This window comes from Poecilia reticulata, linkage group LG1, assembly GCF_000633615.1.
Source record: "Poecilia reticulata strain Guanapo linkage group LG1, Guppy_female_1.0+MT, whole genome shotgun sequence".
Taxonomy (NCBI): Eukaryota; Metazoa; Chordata; class Actinopteri; order Cyprinodontiformes; family Poeciliidae; genus Poecilia; species Poecilia reticulata.
This window is the reverse complement of record NC_024331.1, coordinates 19,367,042-19,389,541: the sequence shown is the minus strand read 5'-3', so window position 1 is coordinate 19,389,541 and position 22,500 is coordinate 19,367,042. Positions and strand designations below refer to the sequence as shown.

General features: G+C 38.6%; 2 protein-coding genes across 18 annotated transcripts in view; one reads left to right on the top strand and one right to left on the bottom strand.

The window, feature by feature from the left end:
- The window catches only part of slit2 (slit homolog 2 (Drosophila)), a 105,122-nt gene extending 89,447 nt beyond the window's left edge, over nucleotides 1-15,675 (top strand). For 9 of the 15 annotated variants that reach the window (XM_017306453.1, XM_017306452.1, XM_017306451.1 and 6 more), the window contains 13 exons: nucleotides 1-100; nucleotides 1,798-1,922; nucleotides 2,128-2,225; nucleotides 4,991-5,130; nucleotides 6,255-6,278; nucleotides 8,396-8,489; nucleotides 8,676-8,813; nucleotides 9,530-9,770; nucleotides 10,737-10,867; nucleotides 10,950-11,104; nucleotides 11,598-11,949; nucleotides 12,035-12,249; nucleotides 13,664-15,675. The exon at nucleotides 1-100 is cut by the window's left edge and continues 64 nt beyond it. In XM_017306453.1, coding sequence (XP_017161942.1) covers nucleotides 1-100; nucleotides 1,798-1,922; nucleotides 2,128-2,225; nucleotides 4,991-5,130; nucleotides 6,255-6,278; nucleotides 8,396-8,489; nucleotides 8,676-8,813; nucleotides 9,530-9,770; nucleotides 10,737-10,867; nucleotides 10,950-11,104; nucleotides 11,598-11,949; nucleotides 12,035-12,249; nucleotides 13,664-13,920 — 2,070 coding nt within the window. In that variant the 3' untranslated portion in view covers nucleotides 13,921-15,675. Of the gene's footprint in view, nucleotides 101-1,797; nucleotides 1,923-2,127; nucleotides 2,226-4,990; nucleotides 5,131-6,254; nucleotides 6,279-8,395; nucleotides 8,490-8,675; nucleotides 8,814-9,529; nucleotides 9,771-10,736; nucleotides 10,868-10,949; nucleotides 11,105-11,597; nucleotides 11,950-12,034; nucleotides 12,250-12,473; nucleotides 12,518-13,663 lie in introns of all 15 variants that reach the window. The other 6 variants (XM_008413038.2, XM_008413020.2, XM_008413029.2 and 3 more) reach the window with 2 other exon arrangements.
- A 192-nt stretch (nucleotides 15,676-15,867) lies between these two features.
- Nucleotides 15,868-22,221, bottom strand: LOC103466931 (intelectin-like). Of its 3 annotated transcripts, XM_008412868.2 has the most exons (9): nucleotides 22,206-22,221; nucleotides 20,556-20,616; nucleotides 18,667-18,750; nucleotides 18,435-18,587; nucleotides 18,021-18,268; nucleotides 17,394-17,552; nucleotides 17,196-17,313; nucleotides 17,004-17,107; nucleotides 15,868-16,920 (listed from the first exon to the last, which is right to left on the bottom strand). In XM_008412868.2, the coding sequence occupies exons 3-9, from the start codon at nucleotides 18,746-18,748 to the stop codon at nucleotides 16,777-16,779; spliced, it is 1,008 nt and encodes a 335-aa protein (XP_008411090.1). In that variant the 5' UTR covers nucleotides 18,749-18,750; nucleotides 20,556-20,616; nucleotides 22,206-22,221; the 3' UTR covers nucleotides 15,868-16,776. The 3 variants fall into 3 exon arrangements, with proteins under 3 accessions (XP_008411090.1, XP_008411098.1, XP_008411080.1); XM_008412876.2 differs by lacking the exon at nucleotides 22,206-22,221 and having other exon boundaries at nucleotides 18,881-21,683; XM_008412858.2 differs by lacking the exon at nucleotides 22,206-22,221 and having other exon boundaries at nucleotides 18,667-21,683.
- Between the last annotated feature and the right edge of the window lie 279 nt (nucleotides 22,222-22,500).

The window sequence follows — 22,500 nt, the reverse complement described above, 5'->3', positions numbered from 1 at the left end:
AGCGGCTACAAGGAGCCCGGCATCGCCCGCTGTGCTGGGCCCGGTGACATGACAGACAAACTGCTCCTCACCACACCTTCCAAGAAGTTCACCTGCACAGGTAAATGCTCATCCTCTCACCACCATGACGCAGGAATAAACTCAAACCTACCGCTAAACACATTTCACAGGCTGTCGCTTTCCTTGTAGAAAACAAATAACAAACAGGAACACGTGATTAATCTTAAAACAGCCGCTTTGTGAAATTACAAGCTGCCAAATAAAAGCTGAAGCTCAATAGCAAAAAAAAAACTGTGTAGATCTGAAACTGAACATGTTAGAGGAGAACATAAAAATGTCAGTTTTAATATTTGTTTTTCACAGTTTAATAAGATATATGTATTTCAGAAGCAAGAAGTTGATTGTATCTCTGGATAAAAGGTTTTGTTCAATGTATCGGTTTAGATTTACGTTGAATAAATATTTGTTTTTCCATAAGACGTAGTAGATTTGCTGAAAATAACTGAGGCTATGCATGTGCTATGTTCAAATTATCATCAGATCAATCAATATTAATCAATATCTAGATTGTTTTTGATTCCGGTTTCATTTAGCATTAATCACTGAAGTATCCTCATGTTAGAAACCGACAATTAGTCAAAGAAAAACTGTAACTACCAAAAGCAATTATTGATTGACGATATCATTGTTTAGGTGAAAAAAACAAAATGCTGGCATTTGCTGCCGCCAGTAGTGAAATTAGTTTTTAGGTTTGGGAGGTGATTTTTATTTTTTCACATAGGTTTGCATTAACAAAAATTTTAGTCCTAGAACATTTGTGTGAAGTTTGAATGCTTAAAATAGCTTATAAGGTTTATGCTTGATTGTTGGCTAAGTTTATTTATTTTTTACTCAAAAGTGATACTACTGAGTGTTGACCTTAACCTTTCAACCTAAAGATTTCACATTAACTTTGAACACATAACTGAAACCTATTTTTGACCTAATCTGACTGACGCACTGTAGAAGTCCCTGGGCCTTGTGGTTTTCTAGTGCCAGGTAAAGTAGCCAATCCCCAGTATTTTCCCTCCAAACCCCGGTTCCTGATTTGAGATTGTCCAAGCCCCATTTTCCTCAATCTTACAACCCGACCCAAACTGAACCACTTTGTTTTCCCTCTTAACCCTGATGTTGTTCCGACCCCTGTGACCTCTAGCTGTTAAATGTTGATATTCTGTCATTAGAGTTAGGGATACATGTCACCCGTTTCAGAAATGGTCCTGCACAGAAAATACCAGCTTTTTTTTGTTTTTCTCTTTATTGCGAAAAGGATTCGCTCGCCTCTTCAAATCATTAAATTCAGAAGTGCATTAAACCCAACAAGCACACATGCAGACTGCTGTAGCAAGCATCCATGAAGGAACGGTTTGCTTGTAGGAGTTCAGGTTGACATCTTATCAGGAAATCTGCTTCTAGCAGCTGAATCTTTTTTTCTTTTTCTCTTTTACAATGTTGGGTTTAAAGGCATTTTTTATTTCACTTTAATTGATTAACATATGCTTTATTTGCAAAACTATTCTTTAAGCAGCATCTGTTGCACCAAGTTTATTACTGAAATCATAACAGCATTAAAAATCCTTTGAAGGAAGAATGACAAACCTTCATTTTGTCTGTGCAAGGCCATAAAAATGTCCAGCGACGAAAGTGTGTGTAAATTTCTGTATTCCCACCAACTCCACATGCCTAAGACCGAAATGTTTTTTTTAATAATGTTTGTTGTGTGTGTGTGTTGTGTTTGTGGGTTGGTGCCTCACGCAGGCCCGGTGGATTTGAGTATCCAGGCCAAGTGTGACCCCTGTCTGTCCAACCCTTGTAAAAATGACGGCACATGCTCCGGTGACCCTGTGCACTACTACCGCTGCACTTGCCCCTATGGATTTAAGGTACTCACATTTTTGAAGTTATAATGTATGTTACACAGAACCAGAACCATTTGTCTTTAATTAAGTAAACAATACATGCACAAATAGTTTTTGGAAGAGAGAAGATAATAAAATTGTATTCTTAACACTTCACATTCAAAACTTGTTTACTCGAAGGTCTGATGTTCGTTGAAGCCACAGATTTAATCACTGTGCATGTCTGTAGGGACAAAACTGTGAGGAGCCTATTCATGCCTGCATCAGTAATCCCTGCCAGAACAGTGGGACCTGCAATCTGAAGGAAGGAGATGGAAGCCACTTTTGGTGAGATACTTTCAAAATTCTCTTCTTTTTTCCATATTTAGTTTTTTTTTTTTTTGCTGGAGCCACTTAATTTTAAAGTTGAGCTGAGTTGGTAGCACTGCTGCCTTGAGGCAAGAAGGCCCTGGACTTTAATCCCGACAGGAGCCTATCTGCATAGCTCGCATGTTCTCTCCATGCTAACATCGGTCTTCCAGTTTCTTCCCTCCAATCGCCCAAAGACATTTATGTTAGTTTAATTATTCTCTCTAAATTGGCCTTAGGTCTGACTGTATGTGTGCATGGTTGTGTGTCCCTGTGATTGCCTGGTGACCGATCCAGGTGTATCTGCCTCTCGCCCACCGAGTGCCAGAAACAGGCATCAGCGTGACCCTGTAAGGATTAAGATGGGACATAACATGGAGGATTACGGAGCAACTGCTCATGCAACAAACATGAAATCACCATTTCTCAAAGACCATTAATTCAGTGCTTGCAGCAGTAGAGCATTAGGTGGCTTCATATGAATATTAATTGCAAGATGCATTTTTAAAACATTACAAGTAATGAAAGAAAAGTGTAAATCCTTCACCAAATAAATGCAAAGGCTACATATGATTGATTTCCTGTAAGAAGTCTTGGAGCTAAACCTCTGTAGAAATATTGGAAATCAAAATCTGACACTCTTTTTTTATCAGGTGGAATTACAGAGAAATCAAATCAAAAATCTGTCTCATCATTTTATTCATATGTCTATGAACTAGCTGATCCTCACAACTGCCTGATAACGCTCTGGTGTCTCACAAAGTGTGGTGTGACATAAAACTACTTCCCCTTTCCACAAAGCTAAGTGAACCAGTCAGTCAGACCCAGAGCAGGCATTTAGCAGGGTAAGTTAGGGTCAGAAAAGCTACATGTATTTTTACGAATTGGTACAACGTCAGTATAACTTGTGGAATATTACTTTTGTAGTAAAGTTAAAATGACTTTGACGATGTTTCCCATCCCCATGCATAGCACTAAACAATGTTAAAGTTCGCTTTACTGACAGGTTGTGGGATCCTCCATCCATCCATCCATTTTCTTGACACCCTTGTCCCTCAGTGGGGTCGGGAGGGTTGCTGGTGCCCATCTCCAGCTAATGTTCCGGGCAAGAGACGGGGTTCACCCTGGACAGGTCACCAGTCTGTCGCAGGGCAACACAGAGACACAGAGGACAAACAACCATGCTCACACACACTCACACCTAGGGGCAATTTATACAGACCAATTAACCGGACAGTCATGTTTTTTTTTGGACTGTGGGAGGAAACCAGAGTACCCGGAGAAAACCCACGCATGCACAGGGAGAACATGCAAACTCCATGCAGAAAGACTGGGGCCGGGAATCGAACCCAGAACCCTCTTGCTGCAAGGCAACAGCTCTACCAACTGCTCCACTGTGCAGCCCCTGTGGGATCCTAGAAGCACAAATTTTTGTCCATATTTCCATATTTCCGTATCAACTTTAGTTTTCTATTTATTTTTACATTCTTTGATATTAATATGATTGTTTGTTTGTGATGACCAAAATGACAGCAGCTCAAGACAATTTTACACATCATAAAACATTAAATGTCCGCTAAATTTAAGCGAAACTAAAACAAGTCCAACGGTTTTCGTCAGTACATTCAGATGTTCAACTGTTTAAAATGCTTAACTTTATAGTTAAAACTCATTAAATTTAACAAATGAACTCAAATGTAGCTGATTTTGGAGAGGATTTCAGCCATGATATGAAGAAAATTTTAATGCTTTCTAATAGAATAGAATAGAATAGAAATGGACTGTACTGTCCCTTAGTGGGGACATCCAGGTGTACCAGCTGTAAACTGACAGGCAATTCAAAGCATGTACATTAACACAGAAAGACAAAAGCTGCTATAATAGTTTTGTGTCTGAACACAAATGTGGACATTCATTGGATATAAAACACAGTGAGATCCTCAGTCATTGTCTCTCCACTAGAAACAGGAGCTACTAACTCATTCTGCTATTTCTTAGTACCTTTAAAATTAAAGCTCACTAAGACCCAATGAAGAAATCTGATTATCAAGTGATAAAGTGCCATCAGGAGGCATGCTAACAAAATAGATATTAACAATTAGACAAACCATAAAATCGCTTCTCTTCTTGTCTCCTCTTTGTCTCTTCCTCTTAAACATTTCTCTTTGTTTGATTTATTTATTTTTTTTAAATAGTAATTTGAATATATTCGTTCTGAAGTGCTATCGCTGGCTATAATAAGATATCATCCAACAGAGCATGTAATGCATAAAGAGCTCTTGATTAAGCCCATAATATAGCACTCTCTGTGTGTGCATGTGTGTGTGTGTGTGCGTGTTCGTGTGTGTGCCTAAACTGAGACGTAGTTACTTAGCGGAGAGACATTACCATTTGTGACACAGATCTCTGGAGGAAAGGTGGCTGTCTTACTTTAATATAAGTAAGCTAGGTGCTCTTGTCACATGACACCAAAATGAAAGTTTCTGACGTGTCCACATACCCTGTTGTACAGTTGAACTCATCTCAATGGAGAAACAATACATCAGATCTTATGGTAATAATGTGACAAAATGAGTTGTATGAATAAATTACAGGTACGCAGCCGTCAGTCACTTTGGACTTTCATAGAAAATAACTCAACTGTTATGAATCACAAATGTATTTTCATCTGTACGTTGTTGTGTGTGTAATTTACTTTTTTTACTCATGATTGATTGATTGTCTGACTTGATGTGTAACTTCAGGTGTGTGTGTCCGGAGGGCTTCGAAGGCGACACGTGTGAGATCAACATTGACGACTGTGAGGACAACGACTGTGAGAACAACTCCACCTGCGTGGACGGAATCAACAACTACACCTGCATGTGCTCACCAGAATACACAGGTAACACGTTGCTTTCAGAGACCTTCCTCCCTCAATGGATCTCCATTTATGTTTTTATTTTTTAGCTGCATTTAATTAGTTAAATGATCTCAAACACAAAAACACTGGAGATATTTTCAGATTATGCAACAGTCTCGCAAATTCTTCTAGATTCTACTTTCTAAATTATAAAAGTTTTTTTTTATATAGATTATCTGCTTCAAGGTAATATTATATATTGCACGTGCCTCTTATGTAAATCACCCATAGAAGTTAAATATTAAAACCAACAAACCTTATTCATACACTTCTATTTAGAAGTTCCTACATAACCATCAATGTCTTAGAATTCTGAGCTTTTAATGATGCATTTTCAGAAGTGAAATGATTTTAAAACATACAGTTTTGAATAAAAAAAATATATATATAAGAAGCATCTTGTAGTTTTTGACTCAAAATATGTACTCAACTACAAGAAAACTGTTTCAAGGTGAAAACATCATATGAAATCACTGCATCGTATTACCTCAGCATAGTATTATGCTGAGGTATTGTTTTTCCAGAGCATGACTAAGTGGATGGGATAATTAAGAAGGAGAACTAGACTGACTTTCTTCATGTTCACCTCCAAACAGCAGCTAGTTGATTGAAACTTGTGGAAAAGCTCAGATTAAGCTTTTAGTCGAGTCAGGTCGTGCTTTTTGCACAGGAGCATTCAGACAAATATTTGTGAGGAAATCTGTGCAGGTTTTATCCTACGTGTTTTATCTGAAGGGATTAGACAAAGTTTACAGCAATCCAAACTTCTTTGCCCAGTTATTGCTTTTTTAAAGATCTGTGAAATTGTATTTTCTGCTCACCTCAATAAAGAATATTTTTAAAAGATCGATAAAAGTCCCCAAATATTCTGAAACCTGTACAAATGATGAGACAATAAAAACCTCTGGTGAGAGCTTATGTAACTGTCTTTATTTTATTTCTGGTCTGTTGCAACATGTCTGTCTGCTTTTGCAATGTGCTGATCATCTCTGACTGCTAACCTTTGTGGCGCTGTTCTCTCTCTGTCTTTGGATGTTTGTTTGCCGTCTTCTCTCTCCTGTCTTGCTTTTCTTTTTTTCATCTGTCATCTTTCTTTGTGGTTGCAGCTGCTACCAATGAGGTGGAGAGAGGTTAGTCTGTTCTTCTCTGTGTCCTTCTTGTCCCTCTCTTCTTCTTTACTTCCTACCATCCCTAACTTCAACCGTCCCCTGTGCTTTATGTCCACAACCCACAGAAATGTCATCCACAGCAGAACAGATTGCTCAATGTGTGCAAAGCTGCCTGTTGGCAGCAGTAAAGCAGTGCATTTGTGTGCTTTTCAGATCCTTTTTTTTTTTTTAGGGTGGAACAATAGAGACGTGTGTCACAATTGGTTGGTTGCTAGCTTTGGTTTGTTTTATCTTTTTTTATTTAAGTATTTGGTATTTAGCACTGAAAGAAAGACAAGTTTCATAAAAGCTCTGAATTTTCTCTCTTCTATTCAGACTTACAGGCTGATTGATTGTACGACTTGATGTCGTACAATCAAGTCGTACAACAGAAATAAATAAGAGAAATAAACCTGAAATGATTTCAAGATGTATTTCCTCACTTTGCCCTGTTACAGCCTCTGAGCATAATTGTGAATTAGGAAAACAACGAATATTCGGTTTTCCAATTATTTTTAAATAAAAATCTGAAAAGTGGGGACCTCCACCCCGGTCTCCAGATTCTCCAACCTGTAGAAAATCGTCCCTACGGTAAGATGCTGCCACCACATTTTATAATGTTATTGGTTGTGTTTGTGGTGATTTGCAGTATTACTTTTCTAACAGAAATAGTGTTGTTTATTTTTTTCGTAGCCCAATTTGTACATTAAATAAATTTTGTTCTTCATGTTTACTGTGTCTCCTTCTTGCCTTGTTGGCTTTTTCTGGATTTTTCATTACCTTTTGTAGCAATGGCTTTTCTATTTTTTAGTCCATAAACGGCAGAAATGTGAAGGGCATAGTTAACATTTGTTCCGTCGACAAATTTCCCCACCTGAGGTTTTAATTTCTGCAACTCCCTCAAAGTTATTATGGGAAGAGTAATGCTCTTCTTGACCCACCAGTCAGCTTAGATTGACGGTCATTTCTTCAAGGGTCCACAATACTAATTATATTTTAAGTGATATAAAACTCTAGGCTGTTGTTTTATAACTTCTCCTAAACTTTAGTCCCGACATTCTTTCTGCTTTGCGATTATCTGCCTCTTTGTGTTTGTCTTTCACATAAAGTTTTAATAAAACACATCAAAGTTTGTGGTTGTAACATGACAAAATGTGGAAAAACTTCTCGGGGTATTTTTGGGAGACGCTGTACTCTGATTGTCTTCTACAACAAATCAAACTGATGACAACTGAACCGAAGAGCTCTGATTATTACCGTGCACGTATTGAGTCCTGGGACTTGAGAGGCTGCTACTCTGACGGAGACGTGTAGGAAAATATCCAAGTTGTTGATGTAACATCCTGACATTCAGATCAAAGTCTGATCAAGCATCTTCAGAAAAGACCCGTTTCGCATTTCCGTACTGTCTCAGCGGACCCGAGGGGATCTTGTCAATGCCTCTCCCAAATTAAAGCATGTTCTGGAAGAGCCGTGCATATACAAACGGAAAGAAAACACAGTCGGAGTTCATGCAGTGTACCAAGCATTTACCTCACAGTTGTGTGGTCATTTTTACTTAGAAATAGTATTAACTTACCAAATATTGCTTTTTCTAAATACTCTCCAGTATTTTCTGAACACTTGAGAAGCTTAAATACACATATACATGCATAGGCTCTCACAGTTCCCCACAGAGCTGGGTAATTATTCCCTCAGTGGACCCTCTGCTGCCAGGAGTATTGGATTATTCCCCGGTGCCTCATCAGGGATTCACTTGACATCTAATGATCAGGACACACTCTGGAATACCATCTGTAATATGACATTTTACACAATGAGATCATTTATCAGACCACTGTGTTGGTCCTGTCCATCATTAAAGCAAACACCCATACGACACACACACACACACACACACACACACACACACACACACACACACACACACACACACACACACACAAGACATGCCTTAATGTATGTAACGCTGATGCAAAGAATGTAATAAACACCGTAGATCAAATTGTGGGATAAGGATGTCCATCATATTATAGTTTGATTTTACCCTGGAAAATTAAGCTTGCTGATGTCATTTGTGTACATGTGTATGTTTCTAGGGGAGTTGTGTGAGGAGAAACTGAACTTCTGCACCCCAGAGCTTAACCCGTGTCAGCACGACTCAAAGTGCATTTTGACCCCTCGGGGATACAAGTGAGTGGATCGTGCAGCCGTTGATGCACATACGCAGAGTTGGTGTTTTGTTCTGCAGCTTTGGAAATGCACAGACATAAGGGGACTGAATGATGCTTTCATGCAGAAAGCTAAAACGTAGCTTGAACATTGTTTGTGGTATTGGCCATGAAATAATTGAACAGAAATCTTTCCGCTCGTTTTTAGGTGCGAGTGCACTCCCGGATATGTAGGTGAGCAGTGTGAGCTGGACTATGATGACTGTGAAGAGAACAAGTGTCAGAACGGAGGTCATTGCATTGATGCCGTGAACGGATACACCTGCATCTGCCCAGAGGGATACAGGTAAAGAATACATCTCAACAAGGACTAACACTACAAATTATCTTCACTGCCATTAACCGTATTACACTCTGTGGCTATGTTCACACTGCAAGCCTTCATGCTCAAATTTGAGTTTTTGTGAAATGTGATTTTTTTTTTTTTTTCATGGTCGTTCACATTTCTGTGGTTGCATTTGAACAGATCAGATGCATTTCTGACTTATAGCCGCATATCTGAGTGTCCTGGGTTGTATTTGTAAAAATCTGATCTGTGTTGTTTACACTGTCATGAAAAGATCAGATACAGGCTGAATCTGGTTTAGGTGACTTCAGGCTGCAGTGTGAACGTAGCTTATGATGCATATTGATTTTTGTCAACTCTTTACTGGGGTGTTTCTAAAGTTTTTCCCTACAGTGTTATCAATTTTTGTTCCGTTTTTGCAGTTTTTTACCTGCTAAATCTAAGTCTCTTGCATTATTGGTACTCTGGGCATGTTCTTTGCTCCCACTTATACCCAATTCCACTTTTTATACTTTTTAAAAGGATCCGATATTCCCTAGCCTTGTGAGTCGATACAGGCCTATGATCACCTTGCTTGGTGACTCAGGAGTGTAACAGAGGCAGGATAAGTTCATGTTTTGTGTTTTGTGAAAAGAAGCTACTTTTTACACAAAATCTGAGAGCATTTTCAAGCCGTGGTCCTACGTGTAATGTACGTGTCAACATGCATGTTTCAGTGGGCTGTTCTGCGAGTTCACTCCCCCAATGGTCCTCCCTCGAACCAGTCCCTGTGACAACCACGATTGCCTAAACGGAGCTCAGTGCGTTGTTGTGGGAACGGACCCACGCTGCCAGTGTCTCCATGGATACGAGGGCGAGCGTTGTGAAACACTCGTGAGCGTGAACTTTGTCAACCGGGAGTCCTATCTGCAACTTCCCTCCAACCTCCTCTCACCACAGACCAACATCAGCTTACAGGTAGACGCCGCTCTTTTCATTTTATTACTAATTTTTGTTCCATTTACGGATCTTTACTGTTGCTCCAAATATCCATGGGCATTTTGTCTTGGGGAGAGAGATGCATCTAAAATGTATTAAAAGATACTGAATGGAAAATGAACCAAATTATTAGTTTAACCTAAAAACTATTTCTTAACACTGCCTGGGTTTAAACAGCCTTGCAGACGTATTAATACTCCTTAGCCTGTTTAGATTTTGTCACATTACAACTGCAAACTTTCAAATATTTTATAAAACAAAGTAGTTTGTGTTTTTTAAGTTTAAAAAGATTACGTAGATTTTAAGTTTTTGACAACAAAAAAAATTAAATGCAGCTAATTTATTTACTGTAGGGAAAAACTTATAGACACATTTTAACCAGGGTGAGGTTATGAGACAATATCCCAAGCTTTGAACATTTAGAGGTACACAGTTTAACCCACGAAGAGGGTTTGGCGCAGCTGCAAATCTTCCAAAAAATGGTTAGCAAACTGGGTGACAAGAGCCTTAATTGGGATAAAATACTTTTGAGTGGTAAAAAAAACAACCTTACAAGGCACTTACTTCAATTACATACTAACTATGAAGAAGCTGCAGAAATCCAAGTCACTATGGTCTTTATGCTAAGCTAACATTGAACATGATCCTGAACAAAACAGTACACACAATGAGAAATGGCGGTGTTAGCATCATGCTAGGTGGATTGTTTTCTTCAGCAGCAGCTGGGAATTTGGTCAAAGATGACCTACAGAAACGTTCAATAAAATAAATCCAATTTGTAGTTGTGACATGATTTAACATGGAAAACTTTAAGAACTATGAATATCTTTGCAATGTGCTGTAATTAATAATAATCGTGAAATTTCCAAAGTAATATAAACACAGGCTTTATGTTTTACTGCTGCAAGAAATGTCATTGACACCTACATCCACCTGTGCTTACAGATTGCTACTGATGAGGACAGCGGCGTCTTGTTGTACAAGGGTGACAATGACCACATCGCAATGGAGCTGTACAGGGGACGTCTCAGGGTCAGCTACGACACTGGGTCCTACCCGCCTTCTGCAATATACAGGTTTTTGCTCAAAAACATGTCTAACATCCAGAGACTGTAATGTGAGAGATGTTGCCTCAGTTTCTCTCTCTTTCCTTCTCAGCGTGGAGACGGTGAATGATGGTAGTTTCCATTCTGTGGAGTTAGTAGCAGCTGACCAGACGTTGTCGCTGTCCATTGATGGCGGACCCCCCAAATCCATCAGCTCCATCAGCAAACAGTCCACACTCAACCTAGATTCCCCACTTTACCTGGGAGGTAGGAACTCACACCGTCTGTCTGTGGATGTGTCAGGAAGAGTCACTGATCTACTAACAACTTACTGCAGGAATAACATCACAAGATAAGTAACAATAACTGCTGATAATAACAAGACAGTTTATTAAAACCAAGGTACAGTTGATTTTAGAATTAAAACCAACAAAAGATGTCTCTAAACTAAAAGTTTGGTTGAATTATCAATGGGCCACTGAGAGGCTTCGCTCTCCTAAACAGAGGACTAACGCCCAAACAAAGAACTTCATATCATTTTATTTACATACGCTGTTTTGCTATTCTGCATCCCCAGCTCTGTAACCTGGATTGTCCCATATTTATAACATTGGGTCACACATGGCTCGATACTTGGATGTGTGATATTGCTTTTGTATTTAGTGCCCCTTAATTTAACTCTTATTTAGCAAAAATTGCTTTCCGTTTAATGCAGATTGTAGTCAGATTTTAGATCCACCTGTGGCGATTCTCTGTACAGGAATGCCAGAGCAGGCATCGGTTTCTGGCGGCTTTTCTGCACTCCAGCTCAGCTCCGGAGGCCGTAATGGCACCAGCTTCCACGGATGCCTCCGTAACCTCTACATCAACGGAAAGCTCCAGAACTTGGGAGCCGGGCATGACCAAAGCTCTCCAGGTCCAGGGACTTTGCGGAGCTACAGACAGTGGCTGGGAAACGGGGTGGAACCAGGCTGCCAGCCGTGCCAGAGGGGTGCCTGCGTCCAAGGCGACTGCCACCCAACGGGTCACCAAGGTTTCACCTGTACCTGCCATCCCGGGTGGACAGGGGCTCTGTGTGACCAGCAAGTTAGCAATCCCTGCGATGGAAACAAGTGAGTGTGATTCAAGGTCCTGCAGCATATTGAAAATAAACTAGCAAAGTCTTATTTATACTCAATGTTATTCCCATCATTACAGGTGTATCCATGGTACCTGCCTTCCCATCAACTCCTACTCCTACTCCTGCGTCTGCCAGCCTGGTTTTGCTGGTGTTCTCTGTGATGCGCAGGACCTGGATTCAGCTAACCCCTGCAGCCTGTCTCGCTGCAAACACGGCAAATGTCGAGTGTCAGGCCTGGGTAAAGCCTACTGCGAGTGCAACAGCGGATACACAGGGGAGGCATGCGACAGAGGTCAGTAAAATAATAATAACCATTATAAAGCATATAAGTATGCATGTGATTGCTAACCAGAGATTGTTTGTCCAATAACACCCTAATGAACCCTTTTTTATTGAAGGCATTTCTTTTAACTAAACTTCTTCTAATCCAATCTTACTCAAATGTCTTAAATTGTCTCTAACATTGTTTCTTGTTTCTGTACTAACTCTGCTAACATTTGCACTTTTTAAACTTAGTGTCTTCTGAGCTTCCTCTTAATCCCACGCGGGGGGCGACTCAGGTGAGATGACGTGTAACTATATTGTCATCTTGAACTTGTTTGTTCTCAATTCACCGAGCATATAAAGTATAATATTTAGTTGCAGTAGGACAGTCAAAAACTAAAGATTAAACGTAATGTTTGAAGAACATTCATGATACAAAATGTTTTTAATTCACCAGTATTATAAACGGTGTATAAAGATTCTAAAGCATCGCTTATACACCTGAAACTTTGCAGACATAAGGATTAATTTTCTTTTCTGTTTTTGTTACAATTTTTCAGTTCTTTGTATCAAACCTTTTTCACAGCAAACACAATATTGCCAAAAACATTTAGTTACTCCTTCAAATCCTTGAGTTCAAGTGTTCCCGTTGTGTAAATCCAGTATCTACGATGACATTTGTGAAAGAATGGATAGCTTTGTGGAGCTCTGTATAGTTCAGGAACGTAATGAATGGATGGCACCCGTGCAAATCGCATATTTTTCTTGCTACCAAACATTCAGTGTTTGCGTCATTCACTCCATTTAACAAATGTCATCGTTAATTCACAAACACGTTCTGTTATTTACAACACTTACTAGACGGGTGAAAATGGAGCAGGAAGAAGAACAAATCTTGTATCAACCTGCCCTTTTCTCAGTTGTTGCAGAATCATTTTTTATGGCCATCTTTTACTTTTTTTAAGACTTAATGATTTGTTTTCTTGTAATGGGTTTTGAACTTATTTACAGTAGAGCATTTTCTCAATTTCCCATCCAAACTGTTCCTTAGTTTTACTCCGTGCACTGAAACACACATCTGTTTTAAAGTAATACACACTGTTTTACTTTTGAAATTGAAATTATACTTCCTTTTCGTTATTTATAGCACTTCATCTTAAGACAAAGAACTTTTAGAAATTAATTGGCAACAATACCTTTCTGGCTTTAAACATAACTAATAGCATTTTAAAATGATCCAACTCCCTTAGTTTCAAGATATTTGATTGAATAGACAATTTATTACTATGTTCTCTAGAATTCACTGAATATAAAATTCTCACAGCTTTCTTTTGTGTCGCATACAGAATAGTGTCGATTTAACTCTGATCCTGCAGGCGTACAATAGATAAGTGTGCTTCCTTAGAAAACTCTGGGTGACTTAATGACGTATTTTGTTGCAGAGGTGGCCTGCCGAGGGGAACGGGTCAGAGATGTCTACCAGAGACAGCAGGGCTACGCGGCGTGCCAAACCCAGGAGAAGGTCTCCCGTCTAGAGTGTCGAGGCAGCTGCCCGGGGGGAGCAGAGGGACAGGGCACCTGCTGCACCCCCCTCCGTAGCAAACGCAGGAAATACACCTTCCAGTGCACTGATGGGTCTTCTTTTGTCCAGGAAGTGGAAAAGGTTGTCAAGTGCGGCTGTACAAAGTGTTCTTCGTAAAACAAAAGAGAAGTTCTTTTTTTTTTTTTTTTTTTTTTTTTTTTGTTGACAGAGCTCCTGCCATCCTTACCTGATTGCTCATCTGTTCATGTTCCCTGTGAGGAAACTCTCCACACCCCAGGAGTATTATTCCCCAGCATCCTGATTTTTTTTTTAAAAGCCCCCAAAATAAAGTAAAAGAAAAAAAAAAGCAAAAGAAAAACACAAGAGAAACAAATAATAAAAAAATCAGCTACCTTTCCTGTCAGTGCTGGACTGATGACTGATGCTTCCTCTGGGGGGATTTTGAATTGTATTGTAAAGTACAAAAGCAGACTTATTTTTATTATGAAGTGGGGAAAAAGACAAAAAATGAAAGACATTGTTCTTCATCTACTTCTTTTTGTTGGTTGTGATAGCTCCAGTGGTGCCACAATGTTTTTATTCCCTGGAGAAGCGGCGGCTCACCACTTTACAGTAGACGTCTTGCGTCCCGTCTGTGAGTTGTGCATCTTTTGGAGTAACTGTAAATGGTAGTACTACAGACTCACCACTAGGAGGAGCTGCCTTAAAGCATGGCACGATGTGGGCAGCGCTTACCCCCCACATACACGCAAACACAACTCAGAAACCACCACAGGCTCCATCAGCAGACCTGCTGAATCCTCTCTGACTGTGTGCAAGATCGTACACACAGCTGCGTCCAATCTCCTGGCTCTTTTTGCGGCTACTGAACAACAACAACACCACACACACACACACACACAGACACACACACATGCACCTGCAGAAAAAAAACTGGTCAACCACACAGCTCTGTTTGTGTACCCCCACCCCCGAGTCATGAATGACAAGTATTTATTGTATCATAAATACCTGTACTTATTCACTAGATTCCCCATGTATCAGCCTGAGTCTTTTAATATATATTAATTTATATTTGTCCTTATTTTTGTATTAAAAAGACATACTCTGTCAAGATAGTTGACTAACAAAAATGGTGTCCTTTATTTTTGGTGTAAGAAAAGTTTTGTTTTGTTTTTGATCACTGAAACTTTTTTGTGCTTGCCAGAGACCTTAGTTACATTTTAATCTGCAAATGTGACGTGAAGACATTGTATATTTTTGTCGCGTTTCCTGAGAGTTTGTACTGTGCCATTGCCAGAAGGTTCTTTATATTAGAGTATAAATGTATAGATTTCCCTACCTATGTACTCCACACAGACTTTGTGAGTAGCATTGACCCTAGCCGATGCATAGAGAACTCTTTTTACCTTTTTAACAAATTTAAAACATACTGTGACTTTTTTCTAAATGAAACTACTTTGTTAGCCCCTTTGGTCTCAGATGTTAACATGTTGCTGCTAAGTTTTTTGTACCGTAGACTTGGATCCTGATCTGTATGTTATATAGAGCTTCCTGCTCCTTCCTGTTTGGGGCTGCCTTGTGTAACAGATGAATATGACCCCCTCACTCCTCCATCAACTCCTCTCCACATGTACATTGTGCTTTATATTCTCCCTCTCTCTTCATCCCCAGACTAATGTCAGTTTCCTGGCTGATGTTTGTTTATTAAACACAATATTTACCTCACACTTCTCATCTTTTCCCTTCTTGTTGCCAAGCTCTGCGTGAGAGATTGTCCCCGCAACTCATCGAAGACAATTATTGCAAATTGGAACCCATGGTAGGATTTTGTTATGTTTGGTTTTATTCTCACTGTACTTTTTTTCATCACCTGTTAAATATTTTGTAACATTAAAACATTTTACCCTGTTTGCCTGTTTTTAATCCCTTACAAGAGTATTGAAAAAAAAAACTGTCCGACAAAACTCTGATTTTACATTTTATAAAATTACAACCACAACCATATTAAACTGTGTTTAATATATTTTTATTATTATTATTATATGTGGTGGATAAACACAAGTAGTGCATAGCTGGGAAATCATTTGGAAAGTCTTTTGTCTGTCAAGTTGTGTCCATTATTCTGTGCAAATTAGCTCAATGTACTGGAAGCACAGTATTTGTGAAAAGCAATTTTCTGCATTTGTTAAAGTTCCTCAGTTGAATTTAGATATTTGATATTTTAATACTTGAATATGCTTTGACTCTCACACCGTAAAAATGCCACTAAGATTTGCGCAAGAGTTTGCATGTTCAAGATGATGGGGAGTAAGTTTTTCACCACAGGTAGAGTTTTTGAGTTATGTTATTTGTAATGTAACATTAGATACTTGGCAGCAATAACCTGGAATATCACTAGTAAAGATGTGTAAAGAAAAAAAAGAAAAACTTCAATTTGTTCAGCTATTTGTTGCAGTAGCATAATCTGACACAGAAGCTTTGTAAAAAAATAATCCAGCCATTGTTTTTTTTTTAAATCCTGTTTGACTTTCTTTACATTTGCATGTTTATTCCCAAAAAGGTTTCTTTTTGTTGTAGCACAAAATTGAGCAACTTCTGAGGAACTTGTTTTGCTGCTCAAGACTCATCAAAAATCTCTTTAAATACACTCAGACATCTGAAAAAAACACATGGTAACATTTTCTATTGAAAATATAGCAAGTTTTTCTACAATACATAGTTTGAAGGTACTTTACATCTCTTCCAATGAATCTGTTTAATTCTTATCAGCACAAGCTTTGTGCATGTACTTAATTATGACTTTAAGTTCTCAGGGGCCAGTCTTTACTTGGAGCATTATATATTTATTTTCATCTATAAGTCTCTAATCCTTTGTTTTCTCTTTAATTTCCTCCCTGCCACCTGTTTAAATCGGCCCAAACCTTCGTCAATATATTTTTAAATGTGCTGTGCTGTAGTGCCATCTACTGGTGAGCTGTTTAAATACAGCTCACCAATCAATGGATCCCCTCAGCGGTAAAACAGAAGGACAGCAGACTCGGTCATCTCCTTGGAGGCGCTCCAGCCTTGATCTCTTCCCAGCCTGTCCCAGTCAAAAGATGGAAAATCTCCACACTGGTCCGGGTGGAAATATCCTCCTCCTCCTATGCAGTACTGGACATACAAAAACACAGGATTGTTACATCGTGCATCATCTGAATAGCAGCAGACTCGGACAGAAAGCCGTTGAGACTCACATGTTCAGAGTTGCACCCTCTGGGTTTGACCCCAGAGCAGATAGCCATGGCTGCTTGCTCATTGTTTATAGCTCTGAATGTGATGAAGCCTGGATCAAACTCGTCTTTTTTGTGGAACAGAAATGAGAACACAATGTAAAGCTTAAGTCTTCAGTTACATGGAATCAAAAAAGTTGTTTTTATTCTATTTACTTCTTGACTTTGGTCCATATAAATTTCTGGTGGACTCCCTGTTTGCATGGTCATACACAATGGGAATCGCCGGTCCTCTGTTGGAGCATGAGCCAATGTTGTACCTTACTGGAAATTGCTGCAAGAATGTAACGAATTAATGCACATAGACTAGTAGAAACATCAGAAACAATTTCAGTTTCAGCTGTGGTGCCTTACCTTAAACAGGTGGAAGAGGTTTCCCCCATAAAGACGGAGGAAGTTGTTTTCAGTGTGGTAGCGGAGGATGGCTGCCAGGTTCCAGTGCTCCATCGGGAAGTTGTTGGGAACGTGCCACACAGACACATCTTTAGCAGCAATGTCATAGTAACCTGGATTCTGGAAACACAAGCTGCATCTGTCATTATGGCATGGGAGGATTTTATGGGATATGCAAACACAAATACTGCATAATTGTCAAGCAATAATTAAGGACTTTGTTTTTTTTTTCAAATAAGACTTAAACGTGTGGCATGTGTTGATCCACCTTTACTTTAACTAATAAAAACTGCTTTGTGTTTATATATATCACATAAAATACAAATAAAATACATATAATTCCATAATTTAAATATGACTATAGAGCACAACACTATAAATTCTGACTAAATCAACCCCATTCAGGGCTTTCAAAGCCAGTTGAATAGTGTTAATGGTTAAAAGTTTCCAATCGGTGCAGAGGAGTCCAAGTCACATGTAAGTGGGAAAAAAATCCTACTTATTGCTGCACTCTTACATAAGCAACAGGGCTGAAGGGAAATATAATGTTGGGATTGTACTGTTCTTCCTCAAGAACAACCTGTGTACCTTGTAATCATCAGATGTGGCACTCTCTACTAAACCGAAGGTGTTTCTGTTGGACCAGTTTCCATCTCCATCTGGCAGATTTGGATTGTTACCCTGCTGACTGGACCAGCGATCCCCCACAGTGCATCTCCCATAAATGCTGTTTTCATGGACACTGGCCACCAGAGTCCAGCCGCCTCCAGCAGTGTTCATGTCACAGAAAGTCTGATACTTCATCCCATTAGCTGTGGTCAGGTAGTATAGCCCATCTAGAGACATGACACCAACTTAGATCAAATGACTCATAATTTGATTTTCTTATTGCTGGCTGTTTATTCTAAACATGCTCTGGAAGTTATTACATTTTAAATTAAATAAATTTAAAAATGTTTAGGCTTGAACAGCAATATACCTCAACAGGTCAAGCATTCCTACCTTCTCGTTCACTGTGATTATCCAGAATTTCTTTACAGCTCCGTGCAGTGTATTTGAATCTGCCGCTCAATGTCCTCAACAGTTCAAAGTTTGTCCTGGTGAGGTTCTCTGTATCTTCCACAATACCTCCAGGGAAGTCAGTTGCTTCAGTTGCTGAAAATAAAGTCAGATTTTAAAATATGTAAAGGAAATAAATGTTTGAGCAAATGTTTAATCTCATGAACCACTTTACCTTCTTGAGTAAAGACATCTATAGGCGATCCACACTCCAAGATCAGAAAAATCCCCAAAAATAGCAGTGCGTGACTAAGCATGTCTGCAAAATAGAATGATTTCAAGTTGTGAAACAAACATTAATTTTAACCATTAAAATTAAAGCAATGCATAACTTTTTCTCCAAGAGGACAACAAGGCTTACATAGAGTAAAAAAATGTAAAAGTCATACCTGTTTCCTTATGCACTTTATCAGGAAAACAACTGAAACGTATTCCCCAGATTGTTGTCAGTCGTACCTCTCAGCTGTATACTGGTAACCATATATAGCTGATTAATGGTCACACATATATGACTATATATATATGTGTGTGTAAGCTAAGCTTTGTACTTTGAGTAATGAGCTTTTGGCAGTGACCTTATTAATTCCTCTGACTTCCTGGAGACAACAGTGTCCTAATTCTGTCAGAGGTCTTATCTTGCTTTGACCCAGTGTCAAACTAGTTTCAAGATACAGTGTTTCTACTGCACAGTAGTATCACTGTCTACTGCTGAACGATGGTGTTACCAGTGGCTTATCATGTTGGAACATGCTAAACTGTATCTCCACCTTGAAATGTGATCTGTTCAAACTAATGATAGAGGTCAGTATAAAATTCAGGAAAAAATAAACCCAAACAGTAAACCTCAATCCCATTGGAAACATGACATAGTATATCAAAATCCCATAGACTGGAAACAAGCATGGAGAAACATAAAAATATCTAAATCCATCATGCATATGTAGCTCCACTCAAACTCAAACAAATTGGCCCTCGGTCCTCAAAGATTTGCTGGAATGGATGTGGGCAAAAGGGGACATTACTCCATATGTTGTGGTATTGCCCAGACTTGAAACCTTTCTGGAATCAAATTGTTAAAGCTGCTTCAATAATGCTTAGTATAAACCTTATTTAGCCATATGTTTGTTAGGCAATAGAGCTGCTAAATTTCATACCTAAAATGATTATAAATTAGCCAATCTTGCATTTCTTGCAGCAAAAAGGACTATATTGTTAAAATGCAAAATCACTAAGGTAAATTGTTTTGCAATTGGAAAATTGGTATATGAATTGTATGACATCCTGTGTGTGGAAGAAGCTATACATGGCCAAACGGGTATACATAAACAAATTTGGAGGTCAGTGTCAATTAACACTGATCAATCAGATTATGGATGTATTACAAATGTTCTGTGTGTAAATTGGTCATGTGTCAGGGGACCATGGTTGTGTAGTGGTGGGTGCAGATACAATACTTGTGTTGTAGGCATAGATATACATAAAGGCATGCCCCTATTGTCTCTGGGACATGTCCTATTAATTAATAGGTCATGCATGCATAATGTCTGCAGAATGTGTTATGTATGGTATGTTAATATGTATTTAGGTTCAATGGAGCTTTTTTGCTATGTTGCAACAGTGTGGATAATGTTTCCCCATTCCTCTTATTACCATCTCATAATAATTAAAAACTCTTGACCACAAGTTGCACCTAAAGGTGAATGGGAAAGAAAATGATAATTGGATTTTAATTTAACAAAGACATCAAAATATAATATTTAGCCCCCTTTTCTCTGATATTCCTGAAACAAACTGAATGCCACCAACTTCCTTTAGAATTCACCAACTTGAAGTGCCCCACTTTTTAAAAGCAATACAACGCAGCTCTCCTATGAACGTCTGAGGTCTGTTAGACAACACAAGCTAATAAACACCATCATTAAGGTCAAGGAACAAAAAAAATATGTCACTGATAAAGTTGTGGAGAAGTTTATTAGATTATAAATTATAATTTATAATCTCACCATATAAAGCAATCTTAGTTTCATGGTTTAAAGTTTGTGTGCTGGGTGTGACGTTGCTTACCTCTGCTTCCAGTGACAGGGTGTGCCTGAGGCAGCTGTTTTCTTTAATGCTGAGAAGCAATCTGCAATGCAATGTCATAAAAATCTGAGTTCTGATCCCTGATGATACCATCAATTACACCTAACACCAATCTAATGGGATTCCCCCTTTCTGTGCCACCACCTCTCCTCAAATTGGTAAACCAGCTCCACTCATTCTCAGAACATCACCTCCATCTTCCCTTAGATGAACTCACCTTGCCCAAGTCGCACCTCCATTATTTACTTAATAAATGTCAAAACCTTAATTTGGTCTCTGTGAAGTTTCTTTAAATGGGTCCAGAAACTAACCCCAAACTTGACAATGACATGCTTTGCTAATCTCAAAACACTGTTCAATCCATTATGCAATGAAAGTTAAATCCATGGCAGAGCTGCAAGAACTCCAAGACATGGCTTTTCTCACAGGCAGGCCAAGAAGAGTATTACTTAGAGCAGCAATCAAAAGTTTCCGTAGCTGGGGAGGTATGGAGAAAATGCATCTTCATAACTAGTAGAGGCAAACCCCAAAAAAGACTTGCAGGAGTAATCTCAGTGAAAGGTGGTTTAACAAAATATCCACTCTGAAAACATACAATCCTGGGGAGGAGGTACATTAACTTAGTTATAAAATGGAAGTATGCATTTTTCTTAGCACTTCATAAAACCTGACATTTCAATTTTCCAATGTTCGTAACAATGTTAATGTTTTAGAAACCAATAAAAAAAACAGAAAACCAAAATCATACCTTGTTTCTAGAACATTCACCTTTCTAAGGATCGTCATTTCTAAACTTGTGTTCTGGATGCAGAGATGGTTTTAGAAAGGCATCCATTCCTGGTTTTAATTCAACACAAAGCTTATAAAAATATTAAATCTTTCAAGCTGTGTTCATGTTCATCAGAGCAGACAAAGTTTTGAGCCACCAGAGGTCAACAAACACCAGGAGGTTCAACTAAATAAAGACAGACAAATTAAATTTGTAAGAAGATATTTTAGAAACTAAACTCCCAAATGCTCTAAAAATGTGTTTGAAACAAGTTTTTCTTTGTGTATTTATCTTTTGAAAAACTTTCTGAGTATTGCATAAGATAATTATTTTAATTAGTGGAGCAATTACCAAGAATTCACATCTTCAAAGTTAGCCAAATAATGTTGCTAAATAAATAACAAAAAAGACAAAAATGAGACAGAAACAGCCTCAAAAGAATGTCAACTTAACCAGTTTAAAAGAAATCGCTGAAAATATGAGAATATTTAAAATAAATAACTAATATATGGCAAACAAAGACAAGACACAACATAAACACACACTCAGAACAAAAAAGATGCAGAATTATCAAAATGTTGACTAAATTAACCATCATGGTGAAAGAAGAAAATGGATGAAAAATGACTAAAACCAGCTGCTAAATCAGAATTAAAAAAAAAGAATAGAAAAGAAAAGAAAACGACACAAAAAGCCAGTTTGTCCTCATGTCAGATGAAATAATCATAAGCTTGTGTTTCTTGCATCTAAATGGCTAACAGTGGCATTGCTTCCCTAATCCCTTGTTACAACGTGTGGTGTGGTCCTCACTTGTCTGTAAGCTTTCAGTATAATCCCCCAATAAATCCAAGTTGGGAACTCACCACCCAGGCCTTCTTGTGACTTGTCTTTGAAGTAAGCAGAAGTAGGACACTCTGCTGCTCCAGAGGGGTTTCTGTGGGACCGGCGGCCATTTCCACGCAGCTGCACAGCAGTACTGGCATCCTGCTGACCTGAACCCAACCGCCTTTATCACTGATCATCTTAAAGTGTTGTTGTCTGTTAGTAAAGTTTATTGATGAGAGAATACACAGGTTGACTCAAGTGATGAGTAAAATAATATCAGTATTATGATATGACATGACATGACATGACATGACATGACATGACATGACATGA

Excerpts from the sequence above, each read along its gene's own strand:
- LOC103466931 (XM_008412868.2), bottom strand. The coding sequence starts at position 18,748 with ATGCTTAGTCACGCACTGCTATTTTTGGGGATTTTTCTGATCTTGGAG. Across the intron at positions 18,588-18,666 it reads AGATGTCTTTACTCAAGAAG|CAACTGAAGCAACTGACTTC; the intron begins GTAAAGTGGTTC and ends CTTTATTTTCAG. Across the intron at positions 16,921-17,003 it reads GAGGGTGCAACTCTGAACAT|TACTGCATAGGAGGAGGAGG; the intron begins GTGAGTCTCAAC and ends TTGTATGTCCAG.